At 59.7% G+C, this 25,173-nt stretch overlaps 2 protein-coding genes across 4 annotated transcripts in view; one reads left to right on the top strand and one right to left on the bottom strand.

The window, feature by feature from the left end:
- Positions 1 to 100: 100 nt before the first annotated feature.
- SLC25A29 (solute carrier family 25 member 29) lies at positions 101 to 15,418 on the bottom strand. Of its 2 annotated transcripts, none has more exons than XM_043557019.1 (4): positions 15,131 to 15,418; positions 8,569 to 8,612; positions 2,333 to 2,416; positions 101 to 2,012 (listed from the first exon to the last, which is right to left on the bottom strand). In XM_043557019.1, exons 3-4 carry the CDS (start codon positions 2,393 to 2,395, stop codon positions 1,266 to 1,268), a joined length of 810 nt encoding a protein of 269 aa, XP_043412954.1. In that variant the 5' UTR covers positions 2,396 to 2,416; positions 8,569 to 8,612; positions 15,131 to 15,418; the 3' UTR covers positions 101 to 1,265. The 2 variants fall into 2 exon arrangements, with proteins under 2 accessions (XP_043412954.1, XP_043412953.1); XM_043557018.1 differs by lacking the exon at positions 15,131 to 15,418 and adding an exon at positions 14,176 to 14,500.
- SLC25A47 (solute carrier family 25 member 47) overlaps positions 12,149 to 25,173 on the top strand; it is a 21,346-nt gene continuing 8,321 nt past the window's right edge. The window contains exons 1-3 of one of the 2 annotated variants that reach the window (XM_043557016.1): positions 12,149 to 12,387; positions 20,861 to 20,977; positions 21,354 to 21,599. The gene's annotated coding sequence lies outside the window, so the exon portion shown is untranslated. Of the gene's footprint in view, positions 12,388 to 13,765; positions 14,092 to 20,860; positions 20,978 to 21,353; positions 21,600 to 25,173 lie in introns of those variants that run through there. The other variant, XM_043557017.1, reaches the window with a different exon arrangement.

The following is a 25,173-nucleotide window of genomic DNA, read 5'->3' on the forward strand; positions in this document are numbered from 1 at the left end:
TTCCCCCGGTCTCGGGCTGCCATCGGGGCCCCAGAGCACAGACCCCATCAAACCGGTCCGAAGCCCCTTCCTCTGGGATACACAAACAAGGCCGTGCCTCTTAAGAAAACAAAGAATATTTTATTCCTTCAGCGGTTTCTATACAGCAATGACACCACGAGAATAGGACTAGAGTCTGGTCATCCTTGACCCCAGTCTGCCTCCTGGGAGAACGTATCACATGGCCCAAGAGGCTGAGCTCCACTCAGGGCAAAGGAGGCCACAGTCCTTTCCAACCTGTGCAAAACCATCCGCCTCCCTGTCCAAACACACGGCCACGCTGTTCCAGATGTGCTGGGGCTGCCCCAGGCTCATAGTCCCAGGAGCACAGGCTCGGATCCCACTTGGCCCAGAGGGGCCCACACTGGCCACACCCGTGCCCACGAACAGCCCTTCCTTTGTGGCCTCATGGGAACACCAAGCACGACTCCCTGGGAGAGACCTCATTTGCTGGGGAGTGGGGATCTTCCTGTACCCACGTCCCCGATGACCGCTGCACACCCTAGGGAACTGGCCAGTGGTAGCGGGCCAGAGCCCCACACAGCAGCTGACCCGTGTCCCCATTATATAGACGGGCAGCCTGAGGACTAGAGGGTGGCAAGCCCTCCCTGCCCCGCAGCTGGACTTAACTGTCCATCTTCCGTCCCAGTGGCCAGTGGCTGGTCCCCCAGCCCCTAGGCTAATACGGAGCCGCCAGCCGGCCCCAAGCTTCTGAGCGGGTCCCCCAGGTCTCCCTCCAGTGGGAGTGGCAGCAGTAACGGCGTTCCCAGCCGTGCCAACCGGAGAAGCTGGGGGGTACCAGCAGAGTATTCTGGGACACCAGGAGTTATGTGGAGCTGCCCCTCTGTCCCTAACACAGAGAATGGACAGGTGGCCAAGAAGTGTCCCTGGGGCTCTGCCGGATGGAGTTAGTCACTGGACAGCCCACGGGTGGATCATCAAAGACCCCGCGGTGGTGTCGGCCCGGACCCCAGGAAAGGGCTGGAGTGTCGGCTGGGTTTCCGGAAGACTCCCCAGGTAACAGCAACGGGCTCGCGCACGCGGGGCGCCGCGGGGCGCCACCTCTGCGCTCGGGGAGTGCACGATGCGGGTGTGAGGCCCCCCCATTTCACGGCCGAGGACACCGCGCACGTGGAGCCTGCGGCCAAGGGCGCCCCTCGCCGGCGCGTGGGATCCAGCCCGGGCCCGATGCGGTCCGGGGCCCGGGGCGCTCCCGCGCGCCGGCCTCACAGGCTGGAGGGCTGGGCCAGGCCGGGCCCCGACGGGGCGGGCACAGCGTCGCCCTCGGGCCGGGCCTCGGGGCCGCGCGCGTACGTGAGCACCACGGTGACGGTGGCGAAGGTGGCGGCGTTGACGGGGAAGGCGCGCAGCAGCGTGGACGCCAGCCCGCGCGTGAAGACGCGCCAGCCCTCGGCGCGGTAGCTCTGGCGCACGCAGTCCACGAAGCCGCCGTAGCGCGGGGCGCCCCGCACCCCGTCGGCCTGCAGCCGCGACTTGACCACGTCCACGGGGTAGGTGGACAGCCAGGACACGATGCCCGACGTGCCGCCCGCCAGCAGCAGCTTGGGCACCAGCAGCCGGTCGCCGGGCTCGCAGCCCAGCGCGCGCGTCAGCACGTCGTACGAGAGGAAGTAGACGCCGAAGCTGGGCGTCTCGCGCAGCAGGGTGGAGGCCATGCCCCGGTTGACGCCGCGCAGGCCCTCCTGCCGGTAGATGTGCGCCAGGCAGTGCAGCGAGCCGCGGTAGGTGCGGGCCGGGCCCGCGTCCTGCAGCTGCAGCCGCGTCTTGGCCAGCTCCATGGGGCAGCAGATGACGCACTGGATGGCGCCCGCCGCCGCGCCGGCCAGGAACTGGTTCAGCGGCGTGTCGCGGCCCAGGGCCCGCAGGGTGTTGCCCTGCACGCCGAACACCAGCGCGTTGATGAACGTGAGCCCCATGAGGGGCGAGCCCAGGCCCTTGTACAGGCCCAACACCTGCGGGGCACACAGACGCGCGTCAGGTGCGCGCCTGGGGGCTGCGGAGGGGAGGGGAGGGGAGGGGGGGGGAGAGGGCGGCCCCAGCCCAGCCCGCGGGTTCTGGAGGACCAAGCAGAATCCTGCCAGGACCAGTGTCCCCGATGTCCGAGGTCTGGGCATTCACACCTTCCCATTTCCAAAGTGCTGATCTGCCCGTAGTCCCGCTGACACCTTCGCTTCCAGCTCTGTGGTCTGGGGCCCAAGACGTCCTAGAGGCCGGTGTCCCAGGGCCACCCTCCCCCTCCCCTCCCCCCACCTCCCTGACCCAGGCCACTCACACTCTCCTGCTTGACGATGGACTGGAAGCAGTGCAAGGTCCCTCGGTACTGAGGCCTCTCCATGCTCTGGACCTGCAGCCGTACCTGGAAGGACAGGGCCCCGTGAAAGGTGGGCGGGCCCAGCACTCGGGACAGCCCAGGAGGCTCCCTCTCCAGGAGCGCCAGGGAGCCAAGCAGCCTTCTGTGGCTTTTGGGATTCCAGGATGGGGCGGAGCCAGGCGTCCTTGCCTCTTCAGTGAGGGGGTGTCAGTGGGCAAACTGCACAGGGGGTGGAGGGCCCCCAGGATCTCAGACGTCCCAGGCTTCTTGTGGCACTGTCTCTGCACGATGCACCTCCCCGGACTTCCCCACTGTCCCGGCGGCAAACCATGGCCCGTGCCGAGGGGGCTTCTCACCTAATTCTTATCACTCAGCTCCCCTCGTCAGGGGCTGGCAGTGCCTCCATGGGTGTTAAAGGCAAGGAGGCTCGGATGCTGAGGGATCCGATTTCTGCCAGTAGCCCCTTGTGCGGATAGTGGTCGTGAGTTCACCAAGCAGGGACAGGAGAGGAGCTCATGGCCTCCTTAGCGACCGCAGGACCTTGTCACCACGTTCGGGGCCTGGGGGCTCACGCCCAGCCACCCTTGGAGCCCTGTGGTCCAGAACCTCTTACTGTGAAAAAAGTGTTCTCGATTGGCCCCAGAGCTTATCTCTGGGCTTGACGCTCAGGCCCCATGGCTCGGAGCGGGAGCACATTTCCTGAACTTGGAATCCAGGTCCCGGGGGTTGGTGGGGGGTGGGGGGGAGCTAGGTTAAGTCACGTTCTCAGGGGCGGACTCAGCAATCATCACCACAGCCAGGGCCATGGCATGAATGCCACTCTGTGCCTAGCAGCACCAGAGGGCCTAACGTTGGAATCACCAGCCGAGGTGCGTGCGCTTGTCCCTCCCATTTCAAAGATGGGAAGACTGAGGCTGAGATGTTTTGCAACTCCGCCCAGGCTGTCTGTCCTCTGCAGCGGCATGGGCAGCTCGTCTGTGTTGGTGGGGGCCAGAGTGTGTGTGGGGGGGTGGTGCTGGCTGGTGAGAGCCCTCCAGTGGGCCTTCTATGGCTAAGTGCACTTACAAAAGAACGTTTTCTAAGAACACGAACGTACCATCTCCGCACAGGAGGACCTCTGCGGCTGGTGGCCACGGCCTCCAGAGGCGCTGACGACCGAGCGCACCCCGTGGCTGGCTGCTGCTGCCGGCTCTTGGTGGGGGGAGGGGTGGATTTTCAGAGAAAGGCAGAAGTGTTTGTCCAACAGTGATCACAGAGGATCACCTTGAGCGCCGCTCTGGGTGGTTTTTGTGCCATGAGGGCTTTTCGTTTTCCCTTCCGTGGTCTGGCGTCCCACCTGGACCACTTCTCTCTCGCGCGCAGCCCCCAACACGGGCACTGAGTGGGTCGTGGTAGCAGAAGTGACAGGAAGTACGGCCCTCCCCGCTGTGGGTTGCGCTTTCATTCAGACACCTACCTGGACAGCGGCTTCCAGTCTTTGCGGCTTGGACCGGCTCAGGCCCAGGCTCAGGCCAGGCTCGGGTCCCACAGGGAGCACAGAGGCCCCTCTCCGCTTTGTTTCTGACCCCCGGGCCTGGGACGAGTGCTTGCTGGCCAGGTGTCTTGGGGGACTAGGTTTGGGGGTGAAACGGGGCCCAGGTCTTGTAATATCTAGAGGTGAACATTTTGGGGTGATGGGATCTCGGATTGGTGGACCCGCCCCCGGACAAGTGGTGACTGTCTCACACGGCCAGAAGGGCTCCCAGCTCTCCACATGGCTGAGAGACCCCAACCAGCCCCAGCCGGGTCCCTGCCCCACGACCTGCGCCGGGCCAAGTTCACCTGTCCCCTGCTCCTCAGGGAGGGGACTCTGGGGGTGGGGGGTGGGGAGGAGGGGCGTGGCAGGGTGCAGCTCAGGCCCAGGGTCAGGTTCGGCGAGGACAGAGAAGGGTCCGGTTCACCTGGTCTACTTACTAGCGCTCTCCAGAGCGAGGCTTACGCTCACCTACAACAAAGTTACACTTTTGCTACGGACGGACGGACGGAGGCAGCCCCTAGCTCAGAAAGTAACCGGACGGAGGCAGCCCCTAGCTCAGAAAGTAAAGGCCATTAAAGCAACACAAAATTTCAACAGCACGTCTGGGCGTGGAGCCCCCGGGGCCAGCCCCCACCCACCTCGCCATCCCCGCCCCCGCCCTGGGCTGGCCACTGGCCGGTGAAAGTGGTTTTACCCCCAGCGTCCCTGATTACAGTCGTGTCTAGTCAGTAGGACAGACACAGGTGCGAAGGTAGTGTGTCTGAGGACAGGGGCTTGCTTCTGGGGGAAGAAGAGGAAAGCCAAGTCCTGGACTCAAGTCCCAGTCCCAAGGGTCTGGGAGCACACAGCGGATGTCCCAGCCATGAGACAGCACGAACCAACGGGGGACACGGGTGTCCCCTCGCGCATTCTGGAGCATAAGTCCGACTGCATGAGGTTCGGGAAGAGGCAGACGGGACCATGGCGTGAGAAGTCAGGCGAGTGGGGGTGCCTGGCTGGCTCTGTCGGAAGAGCTCTGGATCTTGGGGTCGTGAGTTCGGGCCCCACGCTGGGCACAGAGCTTATGTTAAAAAAGAAGTTAGGAGGGGCGCCTGGGTGGCACAGTCGGTTAAGCGTCCGACTTCAGCCAGGTCACGATCTCGCGGTCCGTGAGTTCGAGCCCCGCGTCAGACTCTGGGCTGATGGCTCAGAGCCTGGAGCCTGTTTCCGATTCTGTGTCTCCCTCTGTCTCTGCCCCACCCCCGTTCATGCTCTGTCTCTCTCTGTCCCAAAAATAAATAAACGTTGAAAAAAAAATTTAAAAAAAAAAAAAAAAAAAAAAAAAAAGAAGTTAGGAGAGCGGACGGCCAGACAAAGGGCAAGCGTTGCTGGGAGGACTGGGGGGGCTCCTGATGGGGGGAGGGGACATTGTTCTATTTTCCCAGGTGTGTGCTTCATGAGGATTCACAGATTTGTACCCTTAGCATGCGTGCACTTTTCTACACGTGTCAAATTTCAGTTAAAACAACCACCACCCCGGGGGCGCCTGCGTGGCTCAGTCGATTAAGTGACCAACTTGGGCTCAGGTCATGATCTCGTGGTTCGTGGGTTCGAGCCCCGCGTCAGGCTCTGTGCCGACAGCTCGGAGCCTGGAGCCTGCTTCGGATTCTGTGTCTCCCTCTCTCTCTCTGCCCCTCCCCTGCTTGCACTCTGTCTCTCAAAAATAAATAAGACATTAAAAAACAAAACAAAACAAAAAAAAACCACCACAGAGCTATTGAAGGAAACCCCCCTTTTGCTAAAAGCAAGGAATATATATGGGTCTGAGGACATTTCTGCTCAGATTTCTAAACAGAAATCTGAACAAGGGTTGGGGAAGGGTCTATATGAAGGCCTTTTTTTCTTTTTAGTTTATACGTCTCTATGATGATTAAAACTTTTTTCTACAGCCTACCTTACTTTTGTAATAGAAAGCCAACCAAGAAAATGTGACGGAGAGGGTAAGACCCTGAAGGAGGTATACAAAACATGCAAAGAGATTTGTCAGTATAAGGCACTAATTGGCTTTTCTACACTTTCCAATTTTCTTTTAATGAGAATGGTTTAACTTTCATAATGGAAAGTAGCCAGTAAAAAATAATGGCCATTAGTAATACAGCATTACATTAAACCAAATGAGTGTACCAGCCCATAACTAGAATGAGAGGGGTCACCACCATTGGGTGACAGTGGTGATTACTGGGGACGGGTTTTTCCTCTCCGTAAGAAGACTGGGGCTCCTGGGTGGCTCAGTCAGTCGGTTGAGTGTCTGACTCTTGATTTCAGCTCAGCTCATGGTCTCATGGTTCGTGAGTGAGTTCAAGCTCTGAGTCGAGCTCTGCGCTGACAGTGCGGAGCCTGTTTGGGATTCTCACTCTCTCCTCCTCCCTCTCCCCCTCTCTGCTCCTCCCCTGCTCCCGCTCTATCTTTCTCTCACTCAAAAATAAATAAACATTAAAAAAGAGATTGGCTTTGGGGCGCCTGGGTGGCTCAGTCGGTTAAGTGTCTGACTTCACCTCAGGTCACGATCTCCCGGTTTGTGGGTCCAAGCCCCGCATCAGGGTCTGTGCTGACTGACGGCTCAGAGTCTGGAGCCTGTTTCGGGTTCTGTGTCTCCCTCTCTGCCCCTCCCCCACTTGCGCTCTGTCTCTCTGTCTCAAAAATAAATAAACATTAAAAAAAATTAAAACAAAAAAAAAAAGACATTGGCTTTTTAAAGACAGGTTTGCCTAGATGTGATGCTGCTGGGCCACAGTGGCCAAAAAAAAAGTCACCCAATGGATTTCTTCAAAGACCACCCTCCAGGCGCAAGCTAAGGGGGTCCAAGGAGAGGATCCCAGTGGGGTGGAGAGGCTCCTGCACCCAAATCACCCAGGGGCTTAGAGGGACAGAGACCCCAGGACAAAGTACTCCCAGCCTGGGGGCACTGATGAGGGGGCCCAGCGGGAGCCTCAGCCTGGGGCGGGGCAAGGGCTAGCTGAAGGGGCCTGGGGCTGCCCAGGCTGAGTCATAGCTCCGAGAGGCGTGGCCCCTGCAAAGCTGGGCTGAGGAAGTGAATCGGGAGTCACTTCTTGGCTGGATACAGAGGCATTTACATCATGTGACCACAAGCGTAACGTGGACAGTGCCAGGCTGCCCTGGGCTGCTCTGGCCTGTGGACGGGCTTCACAGGACGGCCAGCTAGGCAGTGCACAGGCAGCTGTGTGGACAGGCTCTCGGCAGGCCTGTGTAGGGCAGGGGTCGCCGTGTGGCAAGAAAGCAGTGACCCTTCCGCCTCCCCCCTAACTTGCATACGATGGATTGGAAGAAAATCTGTGCTCTTCAGAACTAACCTTTCACGCAACCCAAACTATACTGTTGAGCACAGGGCACCACGATGGCCTCCGTAATCTTGCCTAACCCCTCAGTTTGCCGGCGAGAATGCTGGGCCGAGAGGTCAAGCAACTGGCCTGAGGTCACGCAGCAGATTGGCTAGCCGGAGGCCTGGGCTGTACAAGGCCTAGGGCAGAACTTTTAAGGTCGGAGCCAATACATAAAGCTAGGCCCTCATGCCTGTGCCGGAGGAAACCCCAGCCCGAGTTCCTAGTCCTTTTCTTGGCCAGCGACCGTCTTGGCTTCTGCTGAAAAAAGAGGGGACAGGAAGTGACCTCAACCCCAGCTAGGGATGACATCCTTGCCTTGGCTCTACCCTCGCTCCAGCAGGATGAGGTGCCAAGTTCAGTGTTTACAGTGGGACACAAGGTCTGGCCCAGTGGCCTGTTGCTTCCAGCTCGCCCTGAGTCCCAGGTGGGAGCCGGCAAGGAAAGGTCCAGACCTGACTGGTGTGAGGACACAAGACCCCAGCAGCAGGGAGAGACTCTGATTTGGGAATTTCCAGCTGGAGGACGTGGATTTCCTCTGTTTCTGTTTTGAGCATCTGACCACCTGGATCTGGACAGTTTATCGACGAGAAACTGGCTAACTAAGCGCCTGGCCCAGGGCCACACACTCCGCACAGGTGGACACCAGCCCTCGGGAAACACTCTGTTTCGTGCCAATGATGACCACTCTGTGAAGATCACGTTCATGGGAAATACTGACCAGCTTTGGCTTTTCTGTATTTCTGCATTTTCTCTCTGAACTGCTCTTTCTTTCAAGAAGATGTCTGGGGGCGCCTGGGTGGCTCAGTCGGTTGAGTGTCCGACTCTTGGTTTCAGCTCAGATCATGATCTCACGGTTCGTGGGTTCGAGCCCTACATCAGGCTCCGTGCTGATGATGCAGAGCCTGCTGGGGATTCTCTCTCCCTTCCTCTCTGCCCCCTACCCTGCTCATGCTTGCTCGCTCTTAAAAAAATAAACTTAAAAAAAAAAAAAAAAGATGTCTGGGGGAGCCTGGGTGGCTCAGTCGGTTGAGTGTCCGACTTCAGCTCAAGTTATGATCTCACGGTCCATGAGTTCGAGCCCCACGTCGGGCTGTCTGCTGCCAGCGCAGAAGCTGCTCTGGATCCTCTGTCCCCCTCTCTCTGCCCCTCTCCCGCTCATTTTCTCGCTCGCTCTCAAAAAGAAATATTTTTTAAAAAGGGGGGGGTCACTGGAAAGGGGACTCTAGCCGTCCCGGCCCTGCGCATGTCCAGTGTCTGCCCCTCCCCAAGGACCTGAGAGTAAACTGTGACAAGAGACTCACCTTGACTGTGTCAAACGGGTGTCCCACGAGCACGCCTGCCACACCTGGGGGAGGAAAGGGGCATGTCACCCAAATGCCTCAGAAACCTGTAGCACAGGGGCCTTCCTGCAAGGACCCCATGGGAGCCACGGGACTGGAGGGGAAAAAGCCGTTTCCCAAGCACCTACTGTGTGCCAGGCACCCTGTGGGCTCCTTCATCCTCATGCCTGCACGAGCAGTGGGGTGTGGGGGGAATAACATCCCTGAGGTCAAGCCTGGATCTGTCCAACCCAACGCTGGGGTCTCTCCAGCCCCCGCTTCCCACTGCACTTGACTGGTCCGTGTGCCTGAGGACAGCTGGCCCCCGGAAGCCGCACACGCTAGTTCTGAGATGGTCCCGTTGCTCCAAACACCTCCTGGCGTGGCGGGGGGGCCCAGGGATTGTGGACTTGGGGTCAGAGGGCCACCCAGATTTGACTTTTCCCTCCGCCACTCACCAGCTGGCCAAGCTCCCAAAGGACTCGGGGTCTGTGGCTCACTCCCCTTGCCTGTGCAGGTGAGAGCATCAAGTCCCCCCACACACCCCCCAAAACTGACCCAGGGCCCAGGCAGCGCAGGCACTGGTTGGCCACTCCCTTCCCCGCGTGGGAGCCGCCTGGGACCCGGGGAGTTAGCTCGGGACTTTGTGATCACGTGCAAGGATGCATCGGTCCAGCCTCTGCCAAAACCCCAAAACCTCGGGGGACAAAGGCTCATCACTCTCCAAATTGGCTTCTGAACCCTTTTCTGAGTCCTGAGTGCTGTTCAGGTGTAACTATCGCTGGGAATCAGGCACCTCGTGACCCCATTCACAGAAGGAGAAAGGGAGGAGGCTCAGTGAGGTGAAGGTGGCTTCGACTCCCACGCTCTCCTCCCTAGAATTTTGTGTGTGAATCTCTTAAAGGTCTCTTACCGCTGGGAGCGTTTCTAATTAAGACAGTATTAACGTCTCTACCTGCCGGTCACTGTTCTCAGTTTTGTATGTGGACTAACTCTCCCTCTCACATGTAAAGAAAGGACTATGAGCCCATTTTACAGATGAGGCACCTGAGGCCGAAGGAAGTCGTATGTCCACGCTGCGTGGCGAGAGAGTGGTGAGGCGAGGATTGCAGCCTAGACCTCCTGGGCCTGGAGCCCTCCTCCTTCCCCGCTCACCTCTCTTGCCCCCCGTTGGGGCTGCTCATCAGGGTGGTGGGCGCCCAGCGGTTAGCGGGAGTCACCGCGCCTCTTGACAGCTTGCATGTTGTCGTGCGTCCCCCTCACCATGTCTCATGCTTTGGACCTTAGGATCCGCTGTGTCTGACGCGAACTTGGCCGATCCTGCTTTCCTTCTGGTTGCGTGCGCCTGGCATGGTTTGGTGACGGTTAATTTTCAACCTGGTCCTAATCCCTTGTTTTCGATGCTCCTGGAAGCGAGCTCCCGCTCTCCGCCGCTCCCGTCTGAGGGCGCCTCCGGTTCTGCCGAGACGGGACATCTGACACGACTCCATCTCATTTCACGTGAATGGCTTATTTCTTCCCTTTGTCTTTCTGCATGTTGGCTGGTTCGGGCCACCCGCCACTTCTCCGCCTTCTGCTAGTGTCCAAGTTCGGCTAAAGGTTTCTTCTTGTTTCTTACTTTTAATCATTATGTGGAAACAGGACAAGAACCGTCACCCCCCCCCCCGGGCTTTCTCTGCCCCCCGCCTTGCTGCCCCCCTCCCAGTGCCCAGTAAGAGCCGCCCCAACAAGGTTTCCAACTCTGACAGCTTCCTCTTCTACCCCGTTTAGACCCCACGAGATTCAGAACTGTTCCCTCACTTCCTCCCCTCTACCCCCTTCTTGGGGTCTCTACCCCGATCAGTTGCCATTTTGTTGGAGCCTTTCTTGATTACTCTCCTCGGAGGTTAACACATGAGCAAACGGCCTACAGAGTCTATTTCTGTAACACCATCCGGGAACAACGGTCCTGTGCTCTGGTGAGGCTCCCAGGCCCAGGCCATCAGGGTGGCCGTGTCCCAGAATCTTCTTGCTTCTGGTGCCACAGCTAAGAAATCCGTTGCCGGTACGTTTTTTGCTCCTTGTCAGTAATTTATGCGTTCTATCGGGAAGCCTCTGAGATTTTATCTGCAGATTTCAGGAATGTCACCAGGAGATGCCAAGGGTGTGTCTTTTTTTTTTTTTTAAGTACCCCTGCCTGGTACACCAGCCCTTTCTCTCTGCACACTCAGGCCTTTTTTCTGATCAGAGGAAGTTTCCACTATCGTTTATTCATCGTAATCTTCATCTCCAGACCTTCTTCTCCTTCTGGAACCCCTAACATTCACAGGAAGATGAAAAGACCTCCCCGAGGTGTCTCTTCCCTCAAGACTTCCGCGCCCGTGCCTCTGGTCCTCTGTGACACACTTTGTTTCTATCTTTTGAGATCCACCTTCTCTGTCATAGCATGTTGTGAATTTTCTAAATTTGAGAAGCCCAGTTCTAGAACTTATTTTCTTGGGCCCTGATTTCCCTGGGTTTTAGAGACTTGACACTTGCCTGGGGGTACGCTGTTTGACCTCCCTTCTCTCCAGCTGCGGACCCCTGGGGACCTCCATGCCCTCTGCAGCCAGGCCCAGTTGTGGGGTCCCCAAGAAGCTGGTGCCGGAAATGCTGGGGGTCCCCTTCCTGTGCGTGGCGGGTCCTGGCTCTGGTCCCAGACTTCTCAGGTTCCAGCCTTCATCAGCCTCCAGGATGGAAGGGGTAACCACCCTCTCCCCCTCCCCTCCCCCTCCCCCAGCCTCAGCTGGGAGGCCCCCCCAAGACCTCCAGTGGTAGCCATTTGCACTGCCACTTGCTCCGGAGGCTGATTTCAATGCCCTCAGGGGAGGGGCTGAGTGTCTTCACCCAGGACATCCCCATTCACAGGAACAGAGTGGGCCTGCCTCCATCAGGGCCTCCAGTCCTGCCAAGCCTTACCCTTTAACCTCACGGGGAAGCCCCTCCAGGCCAGCGCCCCGACAGGACGCTGAGGCACCACAAGGAGATCCTTTTCCCACCTCCACAGCCAGTGCCCACTGCCCTACACACGGTGGCTTCTCGGGGCACCGCCGGGCCCTCTGGGGTAGGAGTGGGGGGCCACGGTCCCGGAGGCAGGCGTTGCAGGAGACACTTGGATGGCAGACCTGTCTTCCCCACACAGGGTTCCCGGCCCCACCACGGAGCCGCGCCTCCTCCTATCCATGCACCTGGCAGGGAGACCCCCATTCGGGGCACAGGGTGCTGGCGGGCTGCACGCCTGGGACTGACCCCCTGGTGCGGAGCAAAGTCAGACATTCTGACCTTCCTACCACGCGAGCGCCGGGATGCCGTCAATCAAGGCACCTGTCCCACCTCCCCGCGGGTGAAATTGAACACGTGACCCGACACTCCACCAATCAGAGGTGACGTACCGCTCTCCCTCCCAGGAATCTGAATCTAGAGGGAACCCCAGGCGGCCGAGGAGAAGCACCGTCGTCCCCCTGCTCTGGGTCCAGGTCTGAAAGAGCCCAAGCCGAAGTAACGAGGCGGGGGCCTCCAGGGCCAGGCGCTGAGGTGGGGGCGCGGCCCGCGCCCAGTTCCTAGACAGTCCCTCTGCACAGGCTACTTCGTGCCAGGGACACAATCAGGTCACTGTCTCACTAGTCCCTCCACTTCTCAAGGCCAAGGTTTCTCCTGGGTCACATAAGACCAGGAGAGGATCTCAGGGGAGCGGAAGCCGACAACCCTCACAAAGAGGCTTTGTGGCAGCCACTGCCGTTCTCACCGGCCTGGGAGACTCAGGCCTCCACTCACAGCAGGGAGGTAGGTGCCACCAGCAGCCCCAGGCTTGCCCCTGGGTGGGAGTAGGGCAGTTGGGGGTTGGGGGAAGGGGCTGGGGCCCATAGCTCCGCATGGTGCTGGACCCTGACCTTGCCCCAACCCTGCAGCCTGGACAGGATCCCTCCTGGGTGGGTTCGGTGAGGGAGGGCGGAAGGCATGGCCTTTTGGGCACAGAGCCTACAGTGACTGAACCCGTGTGTCTAGGGGTGGGGTGGGTCCCTAAGCAGGCCTGGCCTCAGGATGAGTTCCACCTCAAACCCCACAGCTCCCAGGACACCCGGGAGAAATCAGAAGGAATCCTGTTCCTCTGGGGAAAGAACCCACATTCCCCAAGAAGCTGGAAAGGGGCTTTGGCTGTGGGGCAGTCCAGGCTCATTGCGCCACCACTGCGGGGTGGGTAGAGGAGGGTGTGAGGGCTCAGGAGGAGCCAGCAGGGCTGGTGGCAGGTGCAGTCACCAGAGCGGGGAGGGGAACAGGGGAGCTGAGACCCGGATCTGCAGAGGCTGCCCGCTCCTGTCTCCTCTGGCCTGGGCTTGGGAGAAATTCACGCATTTACGAAAGGCCCTGGGGTTCTTCTTCCCCCTTCAGCAGACCCCAGCCCGGTGGTTTCCTGAGGCCTGATTGGGTAACAGGCTGGGAAGTTCTTAAATCTCTTGACACACATCGCTTCCCTGGCACACTGCCCTCCCCACCAGTCTCTTCTTGCCCAGAGCAGGAAGCTGAAATCAGAGGCTTAAATGCCCCAGGCCATTGTCACTCCTCTTCCTCCAGGGTGCCCAACGCCAAACCCAAGCAGATAAACAGTGAAAGCAATTTCAGGTGCTGGAGGAGGGACATCCACCATCAGAGCAGGACCAGGCCTGGGGCCATGCAGCCAGCTCTTCTGTCAGCTCCTTGGGGAATGACATAACCCGGCTCGCAGTTAATACCCGTTAAATAAATTAACTCTCCAAGTAAAAGCAAAGAAGCTAAAGGCCAAACAGGGAAGCGCCCGGCCCGGCTCCATGCCCAGGGTCGTCCCATGGCATATCCTGGGTTGCACACTGACAGCGGCCCTCCCGGGGACACAGGCTTGGGGAGGACCCTAGCAGCCTGGTCTGGGTGAAGGTGCCCCGCACCGGTGACACGCACGCGTGAGCACAGGGCTAGCCCACACCGCCTGTCAGGCCCACTCGGCCACCCGGGTGGAGACCCCCCGCCAGCAGTTCCCTGAACGGATTAGGGAGGTGAGGCATGCCCAAAGCATGACTCGGCGCCCTAGGGGCCGCCGGCGCCCTTCCGGGCCTTCCAAGGCCAGCCCCCTAGGGGGTCTTCCTGTGGCCCCAGCCCCGCCCAGACACCTGCGGGGAAGGGGGTGGAGCCAGCCCCCAACTTCTGGGGCCGTGGGCGCGGGCCGGGGATGCGGGAACCGGGGAGGGAGATGCGCCCGAGGCCTCGCGCGAGCGGGGCGCACCGGGCGGCGGGACGTCCTCCTGGCGGTCCCCCACTTGGCCAAGCCACGGTGCTGCCCCGGCGCCCCAGACCTCTCGTCGGGACGAGCCCCGAAGGACTCGAACGCCACCTGCCCTCGCGGACGGCGTGCTAGACGCCCTCCCGGCCTGTTGTCTGGGCACGTCCCCGAGAGCCCCGTGAGACGAGAGCATCGTTACCCCCGTGTTTCAGGCGAGGAAAGCCCGGCGCCCTTAGGTGAGCCGGCCTCCCATCCCGCACACGCCTGGCTCCGGCCTCCCGAGATCGCGCGGTCCGGGTGGGCGCCGCCCGCCTGCTTACCCCCAGCGCATCCAGCCAGGAAGTCGAGCGCCATGGCCGGGCCCCCGGCGAGGCTGCCCTTCCTCCTCGTCCTTCTCCTCTGGCCCCTCGCCGGGCTGGTGGCCGTCGGGGGTCCCGCCGGCTCGCACGGTTGGGACTCGGCCTGGCCGCCGCCTCCTGGCGCGGAGCCCGGGGCCAGCCGGGGGCAGGGGGCGGCGGCGGCGGCGGCGGCTCAGAGCGCGGGTCCTCCGCCGGCGCCCGTCCCTGGCCGGCCGGCTCGCTCGCCCTCGCGGCCGTGCGCCCGCAGCCAGTGGTCCCGCACCTCGGGCCGCTCGCCCCGCCCCTCGGGCCTGCCGGCCGGGCTCCCGCGGGGGTGCGGAGCGCAGCCAATGGGCGGGCGAGGCGCGGACAACACCCCGGGCCCTGCGCGCCGCCGCCGCGCCTCATTGGCTGGGCGTGTCCGGGGCGGGCCAGGCGGGGGGTGGACGTGGCGGGCGGGGGAGGCGCACAGGCGCCGCAGACAAAGAGTGTGCTTCGTGCGCCCGCCCGCGCGGCTCCGGAGGGGAGAGCAGCCGGGTGCGCGCGGTGCTGGGACGGTGGGGCTGGGCCCGGGAGCCCGGGGCCTGACGGCGGCCTGTGCAGGGGTGGGAACCTCCCGGCGTGAGCGACACGGGTCAGCTGAGCGGGAGGCGGGGTGTGCTCGCTCTGGACTGGACTCTTGAACCTGGGGCCTGGGTCCGGATCCCGACTCGGCCGCCCAGCCTCAAGTCCTTGCCCGTGTAATGGGGACACGGGCGCGTCAAGGGGCGCGGAGCGCCAGGGCCCTGCAAGGCTCCGACACAACTAGCTGTGATACCCCTGGGGCGGCGAATCGCCCCTCCGCCTGCGCGCCCGCCGGGCCCGCACGCGGGGTCCCGGGACGGCGGGGAGCTGGAAAGGGGAAGGGGGCTGTGGGGCGCCCCTCGGGGACGCGCACCTGCCTGCGCGCTGCTGGGCCGCGGAGGGGTGCGGATCCGGGCAGGTTCCTGGACGGGCGCACACAGGCCATCGGTGGCAGGGAGGGCGCCGGCGCGGGGCCTCGACAAGGGAGGCCTCGGGAAGGACTGGGCGAGCCGGCCCAAGTGGGAGGGCGCTGGGCCGAGGGGGACGAGGAGGATCCAGGTCCTGCGCCTGGAGAGTCCCTGAGGTTGGCAGTGACAAGGACCCCTCCCTGGTCTTTGGGGGAGTGTCCTGTTCAGCGACGTGTCCTGCCCTCCTTCCCCAGCGCCTTGTGAAGTCTGGACTGTCCGGCTGGGACTCGACTCGGCTGGGCGCTTTCTCCTGCACAATGAGAGTCAGATAACAGCGTCAGGCCTGCGGCTCAACTTCCTTCTTCAAGATTCTGTGGTCAGGACCTGCGTGTTTCCGGATTGCAGACCACAGTTTTTATTCTCATGTTACCATTTCTGGAAGAAGGATGGGGATTACAATAGATATGTACCCAGGGTTTTATTCTTTTATTATTTTCAGGTTTATTTATTTTTTTGAGGGAAAGAACACTTCCATAGGGGAGGGGAAGACAGAGAGGTAGGGAGAGAGAGAGAGAGAGACAGAGACAGAGACAGAGAAAGAGAAAGCAGGCCCCAGTGCTGTTAGCCCAGAGCCCCAAGCGGGGCTCAGACTCACAAACTGTGAGATCATGACCTCAGCCAAAATCCAAGAGTTGAAAGCTTAACCAGCTGAGCCACCCAGGTGCCCCATATACCCAAGGTTTTAAAGATTCTATATTTCTGCTAGGAGGGGATTTCTCAGGGGTAGGTAAGTAGTGACTATGGTGATACAAGGCCACCAGGGATCCAACGATCATTAGTGGTTTCCTTTGATTCTTCTTAGAATCTAAATAGAACATTCATTAAGCAGAGACCCAAAGCCAGGTCTGCTGACTCCTAGTCCAGTGCTCGTGATGGCTGGTGGGCCCTGAACTAGGGGTCTGGAGGCCTGGGTTTGAATATCGCCAGCCTCTGACCTCGAGGAGCCAGGAAAACAATAGCATGTGGGCCCCAGGAGAAGCCCAGACCCAAAACAGGGGCAGGAGTTGACTGTGGCTGGAGGCCTCCAAGGCCATGATGATTAAACTTACATCCAGGAGACCCACCCTTACAAACACATTGTCCCTTGGTTGCCAAGGCCTCCAGAGGTAAAGCAAAATGCCCGCAGCGTGTTTTGGGGGGCTTGAGTAGAAAGTCAAGTACTTTAATGAGGCAGTGAGTCACAAAGTTATAATGGGGCATTTGATAAGGAAACAACGATGAGCTACTTTTTTTTTTTTTTTTTTTTTTGCCTAAAGAGAATGCACGTGCCCTTAAGTTAGTGTCACAATTGAGGCAGGTTGCAGGAGCCCTGACTCCTGGGGGTCAGCAGCCTGACCTCCAGGGGCTCCCATGGCGGTTAGGGAGAGACCAGAAAGAATTGAGGAAGTCATCGCAAAGAGTTACACGTGTCCATCTTTTGGAGCCTGCATTATCACATTAGCGGTTGGGTTCTATGCACGTTCTGTTTCATTTCCTGAGGATACATTACAGCACAGAATATGATGTTTTCAAACGCCTCACCTTCCGCAGAGCCCAGGCCCCACCCACATGCCAGGGAAAGCCACCCTGCAGGGCTCTTCCCAGACCCTAAACTTTAAGGGGCAGGTGGGGGGGGGGGTCCAAGGCCAGAGCAGGACAGCCAGTGAGGGAGGGAACGTCACAGGGGACGGAGGTCAAGCCAGGTCACCGTCAAGTACATGGTGTGGTTTCTATTTTGCACAGCTTTTATCATTTCCTACACAAGACGGATCCAGTGTGGAAGAATCAGAAACACCAGCAGGAAAAGAGGAAAGGAAAATCACCTCTGTTCTCCCCACCCCTGAATCTGCTGGATTCAGTGACAGGGGCTGTTTTGACCTGGGTGAGGTGGGATGGGGAGGGCAGGACGGTCAACTGGCTCCCCACTCACTTGGACTCGGCGCCCCTGCTCACTTCTCACCTGCGCACGAGGGGCTTGGCTGGTCCTCCCCATCTACACTGGGGAGTCTGCCACCCCTTCCCACACTCTGCTTTCTTTCAGCTCCCGGAGTGACTTCATTTGTTGCTCTATGTGTTTATCCCCTCTCTTCCCCTAGAATGTAAGCTCCACCAGGGCAGGGACCTTCTCTGTCCTCTTTGTTAACACTAAGCTAGGTGCCCAGTGGGGGACAGAATCATTCAATGGCCAGAGCCATGGAAGGTGACGGACCCTGGGTGGAGGGGGAGGCAGGCGGGAGACTCCTCCCGGCCGACAGCCTGACCCTTCTCCAGGGATGCGTGTTCTGGGAAGAAGGTGAGGGCTGGTGGGGGTTCTGGGTGATGGTTTTTCCTACAGTGTATTTTTAGAGGGGTGCCTGGGTGGCTCAGTCGGTGAAGCGTCCGACTTCGCCTCAGGTCATGGCCTCACGGTTTGTGAGTTTGAGCCCCCAGTTGGGACGACGGATCCCCTGTCTCCCTCTCTCTCTGCCCCTCTCCCACTCATACTCTCTCTGTCTCGAAAATAAATAAGCATTACAAAAACAATAACATGTATTTTTAGAATTAAAAACTTCAGAAACAAAGTTTCTCTCCTCCAGGCTGCAGTGGGCCCCGATAAGGAGGAGCCCGAGAGAGGGGCAGGATGGGACCTGGGTTGGCATATGTGTGCATGTGCGTGTGTGTGCGTGTGTGTGTGTGTGTGTGTGTCTGTGCAGAGCCAGACCCTGCCCGTCTGCTTTGACTCAAAAGCTGGGATCAGCCTGCCAGCTCTGGCAGGGGGTGAGCGGGCAGCTGAGGAGCCAGGCCTGGGTGAGGGGAGTGGGGCCCTGGCCCGTCCTGCCCTATGGCCCCAGCCACAGGCTCCCCATTCTAGACCTCTGGCATGGAGCCCCCCAGAAATGTGGCTAAGACACACCTCACCAGACCTAAGGAATCAGACTTAGGGAGCAGGGGGGCTCGAGACCTGCATTTATTTTTTTAAGTGTATTTATTTATTTTGAGAGGAAGAGAGCATGCAGCAGTGAGAGAGGGGCAGAGGGAGAGGGAGACGGAGAATCTCAAGCAGGCTCCTGCGGTTGGTGCAGAGCCCTGACCTGGGGCTTGATCCCACGGACTGTGAGCTCATGACCTGAGCTGACATCAAGAGTTGGACACTTAACTGACTGAGCCCCTCAGGCGCCGAGAAACTGGCATTGAAAGTGGCCCCTTAGGGGCGCCTGGGTGGCGCAGTCGGTTAAGCGTCCGACTTCAGCCAGGTCACGATCTCGCACTCTGTGAGTTCGAGCCCCGCGTCGGGCTCTGGGCTGATGGCTCAGAGCCTGGAGCCTGTTTCTGATTCTGTGTCTCCTTCTCTCTCTGCCCCTCCCCCGTTCATGCTCTGTCTCTCTCTGTCCCAAAAATAAATAAACGTTGAAAAAAAAATTAAAAAAAAAAAAAAAAAAAAGAAAGTGGCCCCTTCCGGGGCTTTTAGGTGGCTCTGGGGGCTGCAGGTTGAGACTGTCTCCAAGGACAGGTTCGGGAACTTGACTTCTGCAGTCTCAACTTGGGCCCCTCCTGGCTGCGTGACCCTGTGAGCCTTCTTGGCCTCAGTTTCCTCATTCGTAAAATGGGTTCAGGAGGATCCTAGGGGCCAGAGCAACTCAAAGAGCCCCACGGGGCAGGTGCTTTTGTGGGAAACGGAAGAGAAGAGTTGACTTAATTATTCAGCTGAGGTATTTGGGGTTTCTTACAGGCATCTTCAAGTGTCCAGCCGGGGAGGGGAAACTCTGGCCCCAGAACTTCTGAAGGCCGCAGCGAGCAGGTCTGGGGGGTGGCGGGCACTGGGGCGTGAGCTGTGGTTGGCTGCCTGGCACTGATGAGAACTAACTACCCTCCGGGTCTCTCCCCCAGCGAGCATGTGGCTGCCATGGGGCTGTGCCTCTGCCCCTCTTATCCCATCCACTCTCACAGCGACTCACCCCCCGACTAAGCGAGTCTTTCTACTCTGGGCCTCAGAGGCTGAAGGGCCTGGGACCCCTTGGAGACAGGCAGCCACTGTCCTCACAAGTTCATGGTGCCCAGAGTTCTCTTGTTAGGTAGACTTGAAACGATTTGCTTAAATTGAGTCAACCCCAAAGTTGCCACCATGCTGTGTGGGCCTCTTGCACGTTCATTCCACTGGAAATTTTATAGTTTTCCCCAGGGCTGCCTCTCCAGGTGAGCTGTGGGCCTCCCTTGTGCTGGGCACCAGCCCCAACCCACTTGGCTTTGGAGTGACCAAGAGACCGGAGCGAGGGAGGCTCTGGCCAGATAGTGTTGTTGTTGTTTAAGTTTATTTATTTTGAGAAAGAGAAAGAGAGAGAGAGAGAGAGAGAGAGAGAGAGAATCTCAAGCAGGCTCTGCATTGTCAGCACAGAGCCTGATGTGGCCCTTGAACCCACGAACCGCGAGATCATGACCTGAATCGAAGTCAAGAGTCGGACTCTTAACCCACTGAGCCACCCAGGTGCCCCGGCTCCGGCCAGGTTGTGAGATGACCAGAAACTCAAGATGGGAATGATATAAATAAACGCAGGGCAAATGCTTCAAGTATAAAAATAGAGCCTGCAGGGGGCCTGCCCGAGAGCGCCGGACCTGGGGGCCCCAGCGGTGGTCTGCAGCTTGGGTCGGGCCATCTGGTCAGGACAGAGGAGCTGGGCGGAGGCTCTCAGCCAGGTGAGGCAGACAGCATGTGCTTGCCGCCCACTCGGAGGTCGTGTGGCGCACGGGCCTCCTGGAGCCCACCCTCTGGGCTGGCTCTGGGGCCCCGCGTGAGCCCGCCTGGCTGTGCCCTCCCTGGGGCCACACACCGTCTGGTGTGGGGGACGGAAGAGCAGACCGCCAACCCGGGTGGATTGCCTGTGTGAGGGGCGGGCACCCGAGGGCAGTGGCCAGAGGAGGGCAGTGTGTCCCCACCTGGGCCGTGGTCCCGGTGGCAGGGTGAGCTGGAGTTGACACCACGGAAGGCGGGGGACGGTGTGGCGGCGGACAGAGAACGACACACACTGAGCCCAGAGGCGCGTGGGGACAGTCCGATGTGGCAGGCAGGCCCTCGGGGAGGACAGACGCGGGAGGAGCCTGGGGCAGCTCCAGAAACTGGCGGAGGAAGGAACAGAGAGAAAGCCTGCAGCATCCTAGAATCCAGAATCCTGGAGCTGGAGTCCCCCCTGTTCCAGAACCTCTCCCTGAAGGAAGGGCCTTGTGCCGCCGTCCGGCCAGGCAGCGTCTTCCTGGGGCCGCTTCATGTGGACAGTCTCCTCTCCCACCTGCCTTGCTGCTTCGGGCTCTGCTCTCTGGAGTCCTTGTCCTCGGTCCCCCAGGTGGCACGTGGGGTTGGCTGGGGGCCAGGCGTGCCTCTGGGGTGTACCCCCCTCATGGGGGCCTTGCCCTCCAAGTGGAGGGTGGGGGGCACGCTTCTCTCCTTTACCCCATCTGTCCTTGAGCTGAGCGTCTTTGTGTAACAGCAGGGGCTTCCTAGTGAGCCTGCCCTCAGGGGGCTTCCTGGAGGCCACTCCCTGCTGGTCCAGTGGGGGTGGGGGGTATGCCCGGTCACCTGAGCTCCTGGGAGTCCCTGCCGTCTTCCCCGAGCAGCTCAGCTGTGCCCCCCCTTCCTGGAGGCCTCTGTGACTGCCCCAGTGGAGACTGGCTTCTCTCTGTGACAGGCTGGCCACACCTACCCGTTTCCATCCCTGGCTCTCTGTGGCGGCTTGAAAACACGTCCACTAATTCTTCTAGACTCCCCACTTCCTAATGTGCCTGTCACCGAGTGTGGGGCTACGGTGAGTGACTCACTTCTAGTAATAGAAAATATTCACTGGGTCGGGGGGGGGGTGCACCTGGGTGGCTCACTCGGTTAAGGGTCTGACTCTTGGTTTCGGTTCAGGTCATGATCTCGCGGTTCATGGGTTTGAGCCCCGCGTCGGGCTCTGTGCCGACAGCTTGGAGCCTGGAGCCCGCTTCGGATTCTGTGTGCCCTCTCTGTCTGCCCCTCCCCTGCTCCTGTTCTTTCAAAATGAGTAAAAATCTCTCAAAAATACACATTTAAAAAAAATTTAATAAAAGAAAAAATATTCGCTGGGAATGACATTGTGTCACTTACAAGACAGTCACCAAGGCATTGTGGCCGCCCCCTTTCTCTCCCTCTTGGATCACCAGCTCCAGGGGAAGCTGGGAGCCATGTGGGGACCAGTCCTGTAGAGAGGTCCCCGCGTTGAGGAACCGAAGCCTCTAGCCGACAGCCACACGAGAGAGTCACCTTGGAAGGGGGTCCCCCTAGCCCCGCATCAGGCCTTCAGATGGTGCAGCCCGTGCCCACGGCTTGACTGCAGCCTCGCGAGAGACCCTGAGCCACAGCCAGCCAGCCAAGCTCTTCCCCGATTCCTGACCCTCAGAAACTGTGAGGTAATAAATATTTGGCATCTGAAGCTGCTAAGTTTGGGGATAATTTGTTACGCAAGAATAGATAGTATATACTCCCCGGGCGGGCCGGGCCTGCAGGGGGGCGAGGGTAGCATCTAGGCCACTTTTGGACCCCAGTGCCCAGCACGAGGCCTGCACGAGAACACGCACGCCAGAATGAGTGGGGGGAACGAATGCCTGCCTGGCAGAAGGCTTCAGGCTTCAGGCTTCAGGTCCCGCTTTGGAGAGAGTTTCCTGTTCCTCAGTCCAACTCCCTGCATCTTGGATGGGGGGGTGAGGGATCAGAGGTCACCTTGTTCAGATGCAACACCTACGACCCCGGGCCAGCAACCATCTCAGCCCTTCTGGCCAGTGCACTCCAGGGTTCAAGATGCTTCCCGGGCAAGGCCTGAAGGGGTTGCCACGGTCTGGGAGATGCTGGAAGAGGCGGGACAGGAAGGGCTTGAGCTATGGCCTGGGAGCAAGGGGCACGGCCAGGGTGTGGGCAGGGCCGGGCCCGGGAGCTGAAGGGGCCGACAGTTTGGGGACTCGTCAGCAGCGGGGTCAGGCCTGACGCTGCTGGCCGGCCCTCCAAGCCCCACCCCCGCCGCATCTGATTCCTAGCCTCGGGAGCCCCGACGGTCCTTACCTCCCTCGACCCCTGTACCGGGGTAGCTGTTGTCCCTGTTCGGAGATAGAGAAACTGCATCTAGGAGATTGAGTCCATCGATGTCATCATGGCAGAGCGGGCCTCGAATTCTTCTCCTTGCTGGTTCCCGCCTGCTCTTTGTCTCTGGCCCACAGTGTCCCCGGCTGTCCTGCGGGAGTGGCTCCAGGGGGCCGGGAGCCTGAGTCTGAAGCCTGTGCCCACGTCAGGGGTAAAGGCAGTGCCCCGGCAGGGAGGCAGCGGGGAGCACTCTGTTACATGCTTTGTAGCTGCTGGGGTGGCCGGTGACACGGGCGGCCTATAATCGCACCAAGTAGAGCCATGAGTGGGGACGGGGGGGATTCACTTGCGAGGGGGGTAAGGGCCAGACATCAGGAGGGATGTCGGCTCCGAGTTTCTGTCAGGGGCCTTCTGAGGGGTCTGGAAGGATGTGGGAGGGTTGTAGCTGTGCCCGTGGAGGGGTGGGGGGTGGGGAGGGGTCCACACGTGGCCAGGTAGGGCAGGAGGGTGCCAGGAGGGGCTCTGCCTGGGGCTTGTCCGGGATGTGGGCTGTGGTCAGGCTAGAGAAGAATATGTTTTGTAGTTGTGGTCTATTTTCTGAGAAGGGAGGGAGGGCCCTGTAACCGAGCAAAACAGAGTTCGGGCCAAGTGCAGACACCTGTGAATTTTGTCTGTAAGCTTGGCTGGGGGGCGGGGGGCGGGGGGCTTTGACTAGATTCCTTTCGGTAGCCCTGAGGTCCCTCCCTCCCGGGGAGGGGGCCACACAGGCTTAGAGACCCCAGGCCCCGGGCCCTAACCCCTCGGGATGTCAGGAAGGGTAGGGTGTCCAGAAGGACTGGGTCTGGGGCTCATCTCACCCACACGACAGCCACACCCGGAGACCCCTTCCTTCCAAAGATGGGTGCATTCTTACCCACCGCCTGGGGCCGTGCGGTCTGCAGCAACCAGCTGGGTGTTATGTAGATCAAAGCACAGCAGGGCCCAGGCCCAGTGCATATACTCTCGTCTCCTGTCCCGTGTTATAGACGTAGAAAGCGTGGCTCGGGGGTCCGTGACTTGCTCTCGGTCACAGAGCGAGCTGGGTGAGACCCTGGGCTCTCCTGGCCATGGAGGCCCATTTTCTGGAAATGCCAAGGCTGGCAGTCTCTGGGGCCAGCCTGGGCCCCCGTGCCCGCTCCGGGCCCCTGAACCATTTCGCCCAGAAACCCCACTGCCTTTCCTCCGCCTCTCCAAATCCTGCCCCAGTGGCAAAGTGTGTGAAAATTATGGATAGAGCAGGTGTCTTTGACCCAGCCGTCCCCCTCTGAGTGTGGTCCCCCGAAAGGACGAAACCCCCCAAAGCAGGCTTACGGGAGGCCTTTCTGTTATAAACTGGAAACAAGCCAACGTGTATCACTGATGAATTAAGTCGGAGCGGTGATATTTAGAGTGCCTCACTGCCTGCCAGGAGTGGCTGCAAGAACTTTACAGCCACTGACCCTTCGGTCCTCCCAAAGCTGTACAGCAGTAGGTAATAGAATTTCCACTTCACGGACGAGGACACTAGGCGGGCTAGGGGTTCAGCTGGGTCACACAGTGGGGACGGGCCGAGCCCAGGCAGCCTGGCTCACTCCTGCCCGCCCCCCCCGCCGCCCTGCACTGTACCCCTTGGCCACACCACGTGCACCCGTGGACGTGCACAGGAATGGAGTTTGCAGGAACCGTGGTGACAAGCCGTCCCAGGCATGTTGATAGAGGACAGAAGCAAATCACAAAATGATAGTAAAAAAGAAAATGTTTGTGTTTGCCTGCATTTGATGGGAAAGGAAGGCCCACATCTCCACGTGGGGCTTTCACTCTGCTGCCTCTCTTCTGTCTGGAGGGCTTTAAAACAAAAAATAACTTAGAGTTATTCCTTTTCTTGTGAAATGTAACAAGGGATTTTGGAATGTGTCAAGCCCCTTGGCCAGAAAGTCCCTGTGCCTCGTGGGGCCAGCGCCAACCCCTTTCCCAGAGCCCTTTGCGGCAGCCCAGGCCTGGGTTGTTTGTGTGATGTGTGTCTCCTTCTAGAAGACCGGCTGAGCAGGGCTGTGCTCAGCGGGGCTCTGGTGTTGCTGGAGGAGGCCTGAGGCCGGCCTCGGTGCTAATAATGGTAATGCTTGCCCGTTGAGATGAACGGCCCCAGAGGGTTCCCTTGGCCTGTGCCTTCTGCTAGCCATGCTAGACTCAGAGCTGGAACACTACTGGCCCACGGTCACACATCTGAGAGGGCAGAGCCTGGAGCCAAACCCAGGCTGTGGGGACCCAGCTTGAGCTCTCCCCAGACCGTGTAGGGCTCTCCCCAGCCAAGACCTCTGCCTGCCCAGCAACCCACTGGCCTGTCACCTCCTGTGTCAGCTCAAGCCAGTGTGAGCAGGTGACTCCACCTGCCTTGGGGGGGGGGTCATTCATTTGTATTTTCAACTGTCAGTCCACTTACCCCTCACCCTTCCACCCCATCCATTCATCTTTCCATCTGTCCATCTGTCCTTCCACCTGTCCATTATTTAGTCCATCCATCTACCCACCTATCCATCCATCCACTCACCCCATCCATCCATGCACCCAGCCACCCACCTATCCATCCATCCATCCATCCATCCATTCACCCACCCACCCATCCACCCACGCATCCATCCATCCATCCATCCACCCACCCACTCACCCCATCCATCCATCCATCCATCCACCCACTCACGCCATCCATCCATTCCTTCCATCCATCCACCCACCCACCCACCCACCCACCCACCTGTCCATCCATCTGTCCATCCGTCCATCCATCCATCCATCCATCCATCCATCCATTCATCCACCCACTCACCCCATCCATCCATCCACCCACCCACCCATCCACCCACCCAACCATCCATCCATCCATCCATCCATCCA

This window comes from Prionailurus bengalensis, chromosome B3 (genome assembly GCF_016509475.1).
Source record: "Prionailurus bengalensis isolate Pbe53 chromosome B3, Fcat_Pben_1.1_paternal_pri, whole genome shotgun sequence".
Taxonomy (NCBI): Eukaryota; Metazoa; Chordata; class Mammalia; order Carnivora; family Felidae; genus Prionailurus; species Prionailurus bengalensis.

Coding starts and splice junctions, on each gene's coding strand:
- SLC25A29 (XM_043557018.1), bottom strand. CDS start 14,209: ATGGCGCTCGACTTCCTGGCTGGATGCGCTGGGG. Junction 8,613..14,175: donor CCTGGCTGGATGCGCTGGGG/GTAAGCAGGCGG, acceptor TTCCTCCCCCAG/GTGTGGCAGGCGTGCTCGTG. Junction 2,417..8,568: donor ACCCGTTTGACACAGTCAAG/GTGAGTCTCTTG, acceptor CTGTCCTTCCAG/GTACGGCTGCAGGTCCAGAG.